This window comes from Panthera tigris, chromosome B4 (assembly GCF_018350195.1).
Source record: "Panthera tigris isolate Pti1 chromosome B4, P.tigris_Pti1_mat1.1, whole genome shotgun sequence".
Taxonomy (NCBI): Eukaryota; Metazoa; Chordata; class Mammalia; order Carnivora; family Felidae; genus Panthera; species Panthera tigris.
In genome coordinates this window covers 39,685,363-39,698,745 of record NC_056666.1, presented here as the reverse complement: position 1 = coordinate 39,698,745, position 13,383 = coordinate 39,685,363, and the positions used below count along the sequence as shown (strand labels likewise).

The window sequence follows — 13,383 nt, the reverse complement described above, 5'->3', positions numbered from 1 at the left end:
CTTGATCAGCAAAAATTTCTTGACCCCAACACCTATCTCTGGTCACATAGTAATAATTCAATAAATATTTGTTGAAAGAAAATAAAATACCTAGCCTAATGTTGTGGAGTATAAAATGAGAAAACACAAAAGCAATGAGTAAACTGTGAAAATCCATACAGATTCTCATTGTCAACATTCAGACTAAGGACTGCAGTAGAGATGGGTTGGGGCTCTCAGCATCCACTTCTCCCTGCTTCCTTTCCTCCATAACAAGGGTCCCTGTGTTATTGTTCTTAGTTCTTCTCTGTCTGCCTCTGCTTGTCTCTGTCCGCCTCTCTCTGTCCTCCATCATGGGCCTCTATTTGGATGATAAACCCATGTGAGGCATGGGTACTTCTGACAGCAGAGCCTAAAGATACCATGAATGACACTCAGAACCTAGTCCTTCTTCTTCAGGCTCAACCCCAGCAAGTTTGTATTCTGGGAAGCCAGTCACAGGGGATCTAGCCCCTCCAACAGCAAAATGCATGATGGCTGCTCCTTGTTTTTTTTTTTCCCTTTTGTAAGTAGGTCACTGCTGCCAGAACCTCTCAAGGCCCTACTGCTGATGCTTCCTTGGGCCAATGCCACATGGCTTTCCAGCACTTTCCCTCTCTGCTCCAGTGAGCAGCCCAGAGCAACTCAGAGCAGGCTGGATTGCAAGACTGCCATTGTGCTAAGAGCACAGGGGCAATGGTAAGACAAGCAATAATACCTGGGAGCTGGCTCCACAGGAGAGAGGTAGACAACCCAGTTCTGGTCCCAGAGAAATCCCCGTTATCATTGAAGTTTACCTCTGGTGTTCAACATCCTTGTCTATAAAATGAAAGGCTTGGATTTAAAGATTTCTAAGCCCTTGGACAGCCCTATAGTATTAGGAGAGACTTGGAAAGCACAAGCAGGCTCTTTGTCCCCTGATAACCTTCACTTTCCAAGAGGGTGAGTATCTGCCGCCTAAGCTCCTTATATGAAACATGGAGCTCTGTGGATTGGGAACTTATTATGTGTCAGACATCAGAGCAACTGCTTTATATACATTTAATTTAAGCCTTCTAACAAGCATATTAGGTCAATATTATCATCCCCATTTAAATTAAAGGGACTGGTGTTCTGTTCTTGAAAGTGGTTAGCCTTGGGGCCCCTGGGTGGCTTAGTCTGTTAAGAGTCTGATATTTGGTTTCGGCTCAGGTCATGATTTAGCTGCTTCATGGGTTAGAGTTCCGCATCAGGCTCTGCACTGACAGTGTGGAGACTGCTTGGGATTCTCTCTTTCCCTCTCTCTCTGTCTCTTCTCCACTTGCGCTGTCTCTGTCTCTCTCAAAATAAATAAATGAACTTTAAAATATAAATAAATAGGGGCACCTGGGTGGCTCAGTTGGTTAAGCGTCCGACTTTGGCTCAGGTCATGATCTCATGGTTCATGGGTTTGAGCCCCACGTTGGGCTCTGTGCTGACAGCTCAAAGCCTGGAGCCTGCTTCGGATTCTGTGTCTCCTTCTCTCTCTGCCCTTCCCTCACTCACACACTCTCTCTCTCTCAAAAATAAATAAACATTTTAAAAAATTAAATAAATAAATAAATAAATAAAGTGGTTATCCTAGTTAGAAGGAGGGAGAATTATTCTTTTTTTTTCAATATATGAAATTTATTGTCAAATTGGTTTCCATACAACACCCAGTGCTCATCCCAAAAGGTGCCCTCCTCAATACCCATCACCCACCCTCCCCTCCCTCCCACCCCCCATCAACCCTCAGTTTGTTCTCAGTTTTTAAGAGTCTCTTAAGCTTTGGCTCTCTCCCACTCTAACCTCTTTTTTTTTCCTTCCCCTCCCCCATGGGTTTCTGTTCAGTTTCTCAGGATCCACATAAGAGTGAAAACATATGGTATCTGTCTTTCTCTGTATGGCTTATTTCACTTAGGAGAATTATTCTTAAATGCAAGACATTCTGACTCTGAAGCCCTGCTGATAGCATGCTGGCATGTTGCCAGGGAGCACCCTATAAAAAGGGAATAGTGCCTGTATTAGTCAGGATTCTCCAGAGAAACAGAACCAATAGCATACCTATGGATATAGACATGAGGAGATTTGTTATAGGAATTGGTTTACACGGTAATGGAAGCTGAGAAGTCCCATGATCTGCCATCTGCAAGCTGGTGGAGCAGAAAAGCTAGGAGTGTAAATCAGTCTGAATCCCAAGAATTGGAAAGGGAGTAGTGAGAGGTGATGGTGTAAGTCCCAATCTGAGTCCAAAAGCCCAGGAACCAGGAGCAATAACATCCTAGGGCAGGTGAGGATAGATGTCTTAGCTCAATCAGAGAGAGTGAATTCACCCTTCCTCCACCTCTGTCTTCTGTTGGGGCCTTCAGTGGATTGGATGATGCTCACCCAAATTGATAAGGATACTCTTCTCTACTCAGTCTGCTGATTCAAATGCTAATATCTTCTAAAGACACTCTCACAGACACACCCAGAAATACTGTTTTATGAGATGTATGGCCATCTCAGTCCAGACAAGTTGACATATGAAATTAATTATCAGAGTACCCTGTAGACACGGTGGCATGTTTAGTTTATCACACATAAATAAACATAATTATGTGAATGTGGTATAACACCCTGCTGAGAAAAGAGAGGTGGGGGAAGGGGGTCTGCAGAAAGCTGACTTGCAGACAGTCACTCAGCTGGTAAAGGAGGGAGCTGCTAGGTAGCTTCCTGGTGGTTTGCGTTCAGGTCAGGCTTCCTGTCACTAGGCTACAGTTGGAAAAGGAGTACTAAGTGTCCTTTGCCCTCTCTGTCCCCAATTTCCCAGTTCACAGCCAAGATAACGTAGGCATAAATAATCTTCATCTTAATGGCGCCTGAGTGGCTCAGTTGGTTAAGCATCCAACTTCGGCTCAGGTCATGATCTCACGGTTTGTGAGTTAGAGTCGTAAGAGTCCTGAGTTTGAGCCCCACGTTGGGTTCTGTGCTGACAGCTCAGAGCCTGGAGCCTGCTCAGATTCTGTTGTCTCCCCTCTCTCTCTCTGCCCCTCCCCTGCTTGCACTCTGTCTCTTTCTCTCTCTCAAAAATAAATAAATATTTAAAAAGAATCTGCATCTTAGGGTACCTGGGTGGCTCAGCTGGTTAAGCATCAACTCTTGATTTTGGCTCAGGTCATGATCTCATGTTTCACGTGTGGAGCCTGCTTGGGATTCTCTCTCTCTCCCTCTCTGTCCTTCCCCCACTTGTGCTCTCTCTCTCTCAAAACAAATAAATAAACATTAAAAAAAAAAGTCTGCTTCTTAACCATTCCAGAATAAAGATGGTGTGTGTCCAGACAGAAGCCAACTTTTCCCAGCTTCTAGCCCACAGTTATTCCCCTTTACTAGAGTCAGATGGCTTCCCTTGGTTCATGAGACCCTTCCCAATCTACTCCCAACTCCTGTCTCCAACCTATTCATGCTTGAACTTGTATATGAGAGGTGGTCTCTGCTCAGAGTCAAAGAAATTTGAGCCACTTTGGTAGAAATGCAGCTCCATCAGTTAGAGCCAGAGGTCCTTGGGGTAATTCATAAGAGACAGGTGAGCTCTATTTAGGGAAGTGGGGCCTGAATGCCTGCTTCACCACTCTCTACTTGCACCACTGCAAGTTCCTGACTTCTCTCAGTTTCAGCCTCCTGATGTCAGGCCTGGACATAACAATAGTATTCACCTTATGGGGATATTCTGAGGACTGAATGAAATAACATATGTGTATTGTTATCATTAGCTACTTTGTGGAGGTTGTTTACATCCTCCATCTAGGTTGTTTAAATAAAATAAATATATGTGAAATGGAAGGCACATGACAGAAACATAGAATATTCAATAAGTGTTCACTCCTTTCTTGTCCACCCACCACTTGGTTTAGCTGCAGTACAATTCCTAGATGCTAGAGGTAGGGTTATTCCTTTGTATGCCCAGCATCAATCATAGTCCAAGGTACAGAGCAGAAGCTCTATAAATGTTTGATGAAACATAGAAAAGCAAGCAAAAGAAAAGAAAAGAGAGAAAAGCTTGCAATTTTTAAATGTGTTTATCTGTCTGATAGATCAAAAAGGGGTTGGGCACCTGGATGGCTCAGTCAGTTAAGTGTCTGACTTCGGCTCAAGTCATGATCTCACGGTCCGTGGGTTTGAGCCCTGTGTCAGGCTCTGTGCTGACAGCTCAGAGCCTGAAGCCTGCTTCAGATTCTGTGTCTCCCTCTACCTCTGCCCCTTCCCTGCTCCCACTCTGTCTCTCTGTCTGTCAAAAATGAATAAATGTTAAAAAAATTAAAAATAAATAAAAATAAAAAGGGGTCATTTGCCAAATAATGACACTATCATTACAATCTATTATTAACACTGTATCAAAAGAATAACTATGCATTGTATAAATGCACTACAAGAACAAAAATCCTTTGTTCCAGCTGATCTAAGGATTTGGATTAGGAGGATCAGATCTCTCATCCCATTGTCTCTGTTATCTGGGTTTCAAATTCAGCCCCTGGCCTCTTGCCATAAGTCTTTCTATCTCCTATAGGAAGAAGGAGGCCTCCCTCTCCACAAGACCCAACTCAGCCACTGCAGTCCCTGTGCCCCTGAGACAAGACCAGAGGAAGGGAGAAGGTGGCCAGAAAAATCACACTGCAGGTCAGGGCTCAGAAGACACAGCCTCTGCCTTGTCTCCTCACACTTGCCACAATCAGCTGGAGGGGCCCGAGGCCAACCACCAAAACAGCCCCTTCTTGGGAACTGTCACTCCACACTTTCTTCATTTGAATCTCTTTCCTTTCAGTGCTTCTCCCCAGAGGCACATAAATTCAAAGATATAATTATAAAAGCAGTAACAAAGATTAGAGAAATACTTGAGAATTTATAAAGACTTTCATGGAGATGCCTTGATTTGGCCCACACCACATCTCTCTAAGTTAGGTACAGCAGGGTTATAAGAAGTCTCCCTCAACTTCACTTTGGGGTCAGCAACATGAAGCTTAAGAGATTGAACAGTGTGTTTAAGTGACAGAGATGGGACCTGATCCCAGACTTTTATCCTCTAAATTTAAAGTCACATGATTTCCATAGTAGCAATGAGGATTCATCCAATTTCCATAGTTTCTTCCTCTCAAAGACCTCAGAAATTTCTATTTATACACACACACACACACACACACACACACACACACACACACCATCTCTGGTTGTTGAAGGCCATATCTCCACATTTAATAAACAAAGGAAACTAAGGTAAGAAATAGAATTTGACAAATTTAAGACTCATGCAGACACCTCATTAAAAATATCTTGTTGACATTTGCTTTGCCCACCTTCCAACCACCATGGTATCTCTCTTTAACTGGAGTTTTATGGGACAATTACCAGTGCATTGTTCCCATTTTCTCACCCACAATCTTTGAGTTTTGAGTACCTAAAATCCAGCTTCAAGGGGTGATTTGTTGCCCAAACCTCCAGGGAAGTGCAGGGGTGGAAAGGTTTTTCTTGACCCTGTTAGGGTCCCTGACTGGGTTGGAAAATTAAACTTACAAAGAAAGATTAACAGGAGAAAAGCATATAAGTTTAATTGAATTTCTCCCAAGAGAATGAAGACCTAAAGAAATAATCATACTAGGAAGCTTTTAGACAAAGAAACAATAGATTTGTGAAGAATTGCAAGACAGAGGGGTTTGGGCTGGGGTAGTAAATGTGAAGAAGTAGCAGTCAAGACAAGGATTGGTTTAATAAGGTTTGTTTATATGGATTTCTTGGCCCCAAATTCCATCTCCATGATAAGAATGTCTTCCATCTTCCTGGTACAGGGAGGGGACCTTTCACATAAGCAATTTATGAACGGTTTTAGGGAAGAAGGGTGTGGTGGGGGAGGTCAGAGGAAACCTCCTGCCTCTGCTATTTTCTCAGGCTCTTTCAGTTTAAGGCATTCAATATGCCAAGGTCCCACATTTTGGGGTAGCATGTCCTAACCCCATCACAAGCAAATCGAGAACTACACATTTGAAAGACTCAACACTCCCAGCCACTATTCAAATAGGCACTTGTCAAAATGCAATCAAATAACGATGAAATAGCTTGAAGAAGCATATAAGGATGAACTTTATATAACCCACCAGCGATTTTCTCTATATTAAAAACCTCTCTCAGTGTCTCAGCTATTATAATTCCTCCTCCTACTATTACTGCTGCTACCATCTACAGAATGGCAGGAACGCTACTGTTACTACACATTTTACTCATATCTCATGGATCCTCACAAGAACCTCATCAGTTAGGGACTTTTATCACCATTTACAGATAAGGAAATAGAAGCTTATTGAGGTTAAACAGCCTGCTCAGGCTCACACACCTCGTAAGTGGCAGTGGGCAGCATTCAAAGTCAGATCCATGCGAATCGAGGTATTGAACTCCTACGTGACTCTGAGGAATGTTTTCTGGGGCTGTAATTTCAATTGGATTATGCCAAAATTTAGCAATATTTTCAATAATGATTTGTGATCCACTTGTGTGCACTGCACCTTTTCTGGGTAACATAAAACAAATAAAGGTATTTGTGCCCTGAAACTGAGCCCAAGAAGCTTGTGAATTTTTGGAGGTAAAAATGTTGAGAAAGAAGACAAATCACTAATACTGTGGAGCCAGATGGCCCAGGTTAAGCCCTGATTCATCCATTTATTTGCTACATGGCATCTACTCTTTCACCTTAGTTTGCTCATCTATTAAATGGGACTAATAATATCTACCCTTTGAGGTTGCTGTGAGGACAAGATAAATTGTTTGTTAAGCACCTGGCATAGTATGTGGCCAAAGTAAACAATAATTCTTATCAGAAATTTTACAGAGAGCCTTGAAGCTGAAAATATTGTGATGGACTGAGTGAAAATGGTCCTTGCTTTCACTGAGTTCACTGTTTAGCATGAGATAAATAGTTACTTATATTATAGTAGATAACCAAGTAACACAACAGCATTGGAATACATAATTAGAGGACAGAAGGCTGGTCTTCACCTAATAACTGCAACAAACAGTTCCCTCATGTAAGTTCAATAGGCCAACCAGAGTCCTAGCAAATGAATTTATGAATAGTTTAGAAAAACAAGCACAACATTAGGAGTTAGACTAAAAGCCTGGGTATCTTGGTCTTACTGAGCAGACATTCCTTTATTTGATAAAATGAGTAATGCAGATGAATTCTGTTAGATGAGCCAGTTGTATCAGTAAAAATAACATCAGAGCTGGTACCACAAAAAAACATCTGGTTCTGGCAAAGGACTGCAGAGTGCCAGAGGACTGCCTCACTGCAGAGGCAAGTGAAATAGACATAAACAGGAGAGCTGGATTCAGGACCCAGACCAATGCCGAAATGGCTGTGTGATTAGGAAAAAGACCCCTAGACCCTCTGGGTCTGTTCCCTATCTGTGAAACTGGCAGAGCCATGAGCTCTCATCCACCTCTGTCACTCTATGGTTCAATAAATACAAATAGAAAGATAATTAAATAAGGTTAGTTTTCACAGCAATAAAACTATCTCCAGTGAACAACTTTGACCTCTAGTAATATTAGAGACTTGACCATACCTTGACATCATTTCAGAAGGTGGATTTTCTCCACGTTGCACATCAAGAGGGGATTCCTGCTTTACTCCATAGTGGTAGTTAAAATTCTGACAATGTTGGCTTTAAATTACCGACTAGGGCGGTGATTAGTGTTCCCAAGTATTTTTGGCTGTCTTCCTTCTGGACAGAATTGTTGGTGGGTTGCTGTCATCATGTGACTAGTTCTGGCCAATGAGTGGGGATGAGAGAAGCATGTAACACTTCCAGGTAAGAGCATTTAACTGGATAAAAGACTTTTCAGAGCTCACCATCCTCCAGCATGGTAATTCAGAGTGTTCAGGATGGGGGCTGTGTGTCGCCCTTGGTTCCTGAGTGACTAGAATGAACAAAGCCCCATGCTATCCCATGATAGATATGTAAAAATAGGCAAATAAAAACATGTTTTATGCCTTTGAGATTTAGGGGTTATTTTGTTACTGCAGCATAATCTAACCTATTCTTATTGGCACATTACTTCATATTAATGGTTTGCTGACTTAACAGCTTCATGAAATATACACTAGAATTATGTACTAAAATCTAACTTCCTTCCACCTGATTTGACACCACTACATTGCCACTATGGCTACTGCAAGGGCCATTTGTGTGGAATACAACATAATGAGCAGTTCCAGACTTGTAACAGTATAGGGCAAATAAAGTCATCCCACTTACTGTTTTTATTTCATTGATTTTCAGGTTAATGGAAACTTGAGAAATGGGACTTGAAAACTATACAGCTTAAGAGACTGCATGAGGATGCCAGTTAACAAGTGGCCTGGGTGGCTCAGTCAGTCGAGCATCCGACTCTTGATTTTGGCTCAGGTCATGATCCCAGGGTTGTGAGATGAAGGCCCACACTGGGTTCATGCAGAGCACAAAGCTTGCTTGAAATTCTCTCTCTGCCCCTCCCCTGCTCATATTCTCTCTCTCTCTCTCACTGCTTCTCTCTCTCTCTCTCTCTCTCTCTCAGAATAAATAAATAAACCTTAAAAAAATTAGGTGGAAACACTGGGATTTTAACTCTTGTCTCCTGACTCCATGTGTGGGACTAACTCAACTGTACCACATTTCCTTTGGCATCTTTACTCTGAATGGAAGTCTCTTTTTGTTTCTTTCTATTTGTTCTAATCAGGTTCCTCTTAAGTGGGGGAATACTATACTAATCAGCTCCTTGTCATTATTAGTTTTTTGCAGTCTGGTTGTTCAAACAAAAATGCAGCTGGCAGAAACGTTCCACCATGTGCTCTTGGGGCAGTGGAGTCACTCTAGAAGTCTAGAAGATGCCAACCACTAGGACTGATAGACTGGAGGCCAGCCCTCTGGTCAGCCCTGAACTCCTATACTCTGCCTTGGTTGTCAGTCTTGGCCCTGATCTTGGAGAAGCTGACAGCCTCTGCAACTCGTAATATGGCAAAGTACCTGGCCTATGAAGTGTGGGGACAGGGAGAGCAGCAGGAAAGTGTCCCCACAGCATTATCCAGCTACTCTCCCAGAGAGTCTGAGAGCTAGTCTCATCCTCTCACACTGCCATCTTGCTTTCCTTTCCTTCTGTGTTTTTCCTTTCGGTAAAGTTTTGGTTTGAGTTGATCAGCCTCCTTTTCTTAATTGGTTTCATATGAATGAAATTGCCCTGTTTTCTGCATCACTGATACCAATGCTGTCAGTTGGGCTGAGGCACAAGGACTCAAAATCTAAGCAGAAAAGCCCTACCATCCAGGGTCTTCAGAGTTGACTCACAAAGAATCCCTCTCTGTCCTCTCCCCAGTTAACACACTACACACAGATAGTACAACGCTTCAGAAATCACCCATATGGTCCCTGAGTCTCCAGAGCTCTCCTGTGAATGCATGTGGTGACACCCACACCAATATTTGGAGGTTAAATGACATCAGAGTGCCTCCCTCTGATGTCCTCACTTCACCACAGAAGGCACACCAGGCAAACATAGCAGGGCATGGCCACATCTCCAGGATCTGCCAGTGGGACCTCAGCTCCCACAGAGTGTCCATCCTCTTCTCCCCTGAGGTCTGCATACCTGATACCCATTTCTCTCTCAGCAGAATGGATGTGGATTATTCTTTTCAAGAACTTTCTTTCCACTATGGAGGGTCTGATGCTGAGTTCTCATACTGGGAAGGAGTAAGCTTTCAGGCTGACAGCTAGGAAGACCCGGCTGGTTCACCCTTTCAACGGCTCACCTCAGGGCTAGAAAAAGGAGCAGGTAAGAAAGGGAAGAAGATAAAGCATAACATTCTCCTGTTTCTTCTCCTCTCCTTCCAAACCAAGACTCCCGAAGCTGGGGTTAGGTCACAAGGTAAACTTAGCAGTTGTGGGCACACTGCTAAGGCTTGCAGGGCCTAGTTATACAGGGTCTTGTAGTTTTCAGACTTCCATTTCATGCATACCTGACCAGGAAAATCATCGTACTGTGCGTTTTCATGGAATCGTGGACATCTCCTTCAGTACGTTTTGCTTTTTCACGGAAGCAATTTCACATAGATTTGTAGGATTATTTGATCAGTGTCTTTCTCCCTCATTAGACTCAGCTACTTAAAGTCAGAGACCATACAATTTTCCCTAGCCTAGAAAAGAGTAGGCACTTGATAAATATTTGTTGAATGGATGAATTAATCTTCGGTGCTGACATTGCAAGAGAGAATAAGCTTAAGCTACAGCAACAAGGATTAGCTCAGTACTACTCTGGAGCCCACTGCCTGGTTTTAAATCCTGGCTCTGCAACTTACTTCCTGGGAGACCCTAGGCAAATATCACTGTGCTGTCTCATTTTATAGTTCTCAAGGGTGGAAATACACTGTACTACTGCTCCATATGTTTGTTCTGAGGATTATATGAGATGATATATGTAACACATTTCAGACAGTCTCAATATAAATGCTCAGTAACTATTAGCTAACCACAGCTTGCTCACAGACGGAGGGTAGCTGAGGGAAAAGTTTTGTCTTTGCAAGATACAGGAGGAGAAGTATAATACCTTCTACTTATCCAAGGAGGTGGTTTTCATAGTTAAGTAAAAAAGATTGTTTAACTATAATTTCTTAACAAAGACATTGACCATACCTAGAAATAGTGTCTCCATAAGAACATGATCCTGGTTACTATAAACAATGACATTGTTGAAGGAGCCAGGATGGAAACCATGGAAATCTTTGGCAACCGACAACTAATCATAAGTATCTAAGACCAAAAAGGACTAAGTAGGCATCCCAATAAAAGCCTATTTAAATAATTTCAAAAAACCCTCCAGATGTGATATATAGCAGCCTGATATACATCACAGAGCTCTTCCTAAGAAAGAGAGTCCAGGTGAAGTACAAGGGTTAGAAGAATGCAGAGTTTGGAACCAGAATGCCTAGGCTTGCATCCCAGGTAACCCATTACTTGCCATGTATCTTGGTTACTTCATCTCTCTCAGTTTCAGCTTCCTCATCTGTAAAATGGGAATGTTAATAGGACACCAGTTTTCCAAAGTTATTCCTAGGATTGAATGTATAATATCACACAGTAAATACTGCATTAAATATTAGGTCTAATTAAAATAATTTTTAAAAACCATAATTGTGTAACACAAAACCTATTCATAGCTAATGGACAAATGATAGTCCTTTTGTAAATCATAGAAAATAGATAGTAGTTTGAAACTACAGTTAAAGACATAGATGGGCCAAACTCAGAAGACCAGTTACAAGGGGGTTCAGGAAAGAGGTTTGAAGAAGGAATGGGATACAGAATGACTAAATGCCACCACAGGGTCTCTTGTGCGGAGCTGATGTTTAGCAGTCAGGTTGACCAGATGACTCCCTCTTGATGTCATTCCACTTCCTTCTTTGTGTTTCCAGAGTATTCTGCCTGCCCAGCTTCCCTTAGCTCCATGTGCTACACATACCCTTTCTATAAACTACTTTTCTGCTTAAATCAAACAAGATGCAATTCCTACTATTTACAATGCAAAGTTCCAGCTAATAATGCAAACTCCCCAAACCTACTAAGTCAGACTCTGGATTTTTAGAAGCACCTCAGGTAATTCTTACAACTACTGAAATTTGAGGGCCTCTGCTATTTTGGACTCTGAGACACATTCCAGAAACTCTCTGACTCTCTGGTTGTCTGGGTGTATGAACTCCTGGGCCCACTCCATGTTGTCAGATCTACTAGGCACAGTTTTCAGAGGCTGAAGCCATCTTTATGGTGTGGAGAGAACAGGAGAGCAGAGACCCGAACCTTCCTCTTTTCTCTTCCCCTCACACCTGCACATCACACTCACATCTGCCGTAGGTGTGGCACCTGAGCCTGGGGTGCTTGTAGCAGTCCATAACAAGGGAACTGACACTTTTCTTGGTAAAAGTAACTCTATGTTTTCCAGGAGCCCTGATCACATTGCTGGGGGAGAAAATCATGATACTCTGTTTTTCATGGACAACTTTTCAACAACTTTCCAGCAAGTCAATTATGATGTTATGGACTATGTAATATTAGTCTCTCATTTAAAACAAGATGCACCCTCTTCCCGTCCTTCTCCAAATGGGACAAGGGAAATAAATTATGTTATAAATGCCCAAGTTATTTCTCTAATGACCAATAGCATTTTTAACAAGACAGTAAAAAATGTGTATCCCCTCATAATGGCAATGTATTGGCAGGCTTCCCTCAGGCTAAGGAGATCTGATGAGCTCAGCAGAGTGGGCATAGTGGTGACCCCCTGGCCTGAAGGAGTCAGACCCAGCCCTGGCAGAAGCTAGGCAGAGCATGTAGGAAGGGCAGAACTGTGTTGGTTATTTTGGGAGGACATGGGCAGCTCTGTTGAAATGGAGATAAGCAGAGAGGATGGAAATGGTTCTCAGACTGAACAGCCAGTAGGGACCTGGGAACAGTCTCACACCTCTGCCATGGCTGAATCTCACTGCTGGCTTCCCTGCCCTAGATCTCCTACATGCCATCTGCATCTGTCTTCTTAAAATACCTCTTGCATCAGGTTAATTCTTCCTCTTCAAAACCTCCACAGTGGCCCTCACCTGCAGTATAGAATGAGTCCCAAACTACCTAGTTAGTTGTTCAAAACCCACCACAGCCTGTCTCAACTTGTTTTCCCAAATTTGGCTCCTGCATTTCCCATGAACCTTCTCAAATACTCATACACCTTCCACTCAAGCAAAACGAACCCTTACTCTCTTCCCAGTGCATTTCCCACATAGTTACCTCCAGGCTTTTGCTGTCATGATTTCCCATTCTGCTCCTGAGCTCTATTCTTCCCTGACCTGGCCTTTCCTTTCCAACTTTTCAAATCCTGTGCTTGCCTGAAGGTGGATCTTCATTGCTCTATGTCTACCATCACCAACATGGACCTTTGCTCCTTCATTGTCAGTCCTTAACAGCTGTCTGGGTGGAAACAGACACACAGTCTGGAGGCAGAGAGCATGGGTTCAAATCCAGCTGTGCCACTTATTAGCTGTGTGATTTCTCTAAATTTTGTTGGCTCTACAACCTGGGAAGCTTTTCCTATGATTGGGGATAATGCACATAAAATGTCTCCCATGAAGCATGGTACACAGTAGGTGCACAGGAAGTAGTAGCTAGCAGTAAGAGCAGCACTTACTACCTTGGGTTCTTAAATCTTATCTGTGTAAGGGTTAACAACCCAATATGACTCTTGGTGTCTTCACTATACTACCCCCAACCATGGTAGCTCACTTCCCAGTTCTTAGAATGGACTCAGAAAATATTTTCTGGGGTCTCTGGG

The 13,383-nt window shown here is 42.7% G+C and overlaps 1 protein-coding gene across 16 annotated transcripts in view; it reads right to left on the bottom strand.

The window, feature by feature from the left end:
• Positions 1-13,383, bottom strand: part of KCNA5 (potassium voltage-gated channel subfamily A member 5) — a 62,826-nt gene that overhangs the window by 33,930 nt on the left and 15,513 nt on the right. For 2 of the 16 annotated variants that reach the window (XM_042991628.1, XM_042991634.1), the window contains 2 exons: positions 10,707-11,076; positions 9,664-9,833 (listed from right to left, as the gene is read on the bottom strand). The exons of 12 other annotated variants lie outside the window; for them this stretch is intronic. In XM_042991628.1, coding sequence (XP_042847562.1) covers positions 11,024-11,076 — 53 coding nt within the window. In that variant the 3' untranslated portion in view covers positions 9,664-9,833; positions 10,707-11,023. The remainder of the gene's footprint in view (positions 1-9,663; positions 9,834-10,706; positions 11,077-13,383) is intronic. 2 more of the 16 variants (XM_042991629.1, XM_042991630.1) reach the window with 1 other exon arrangement.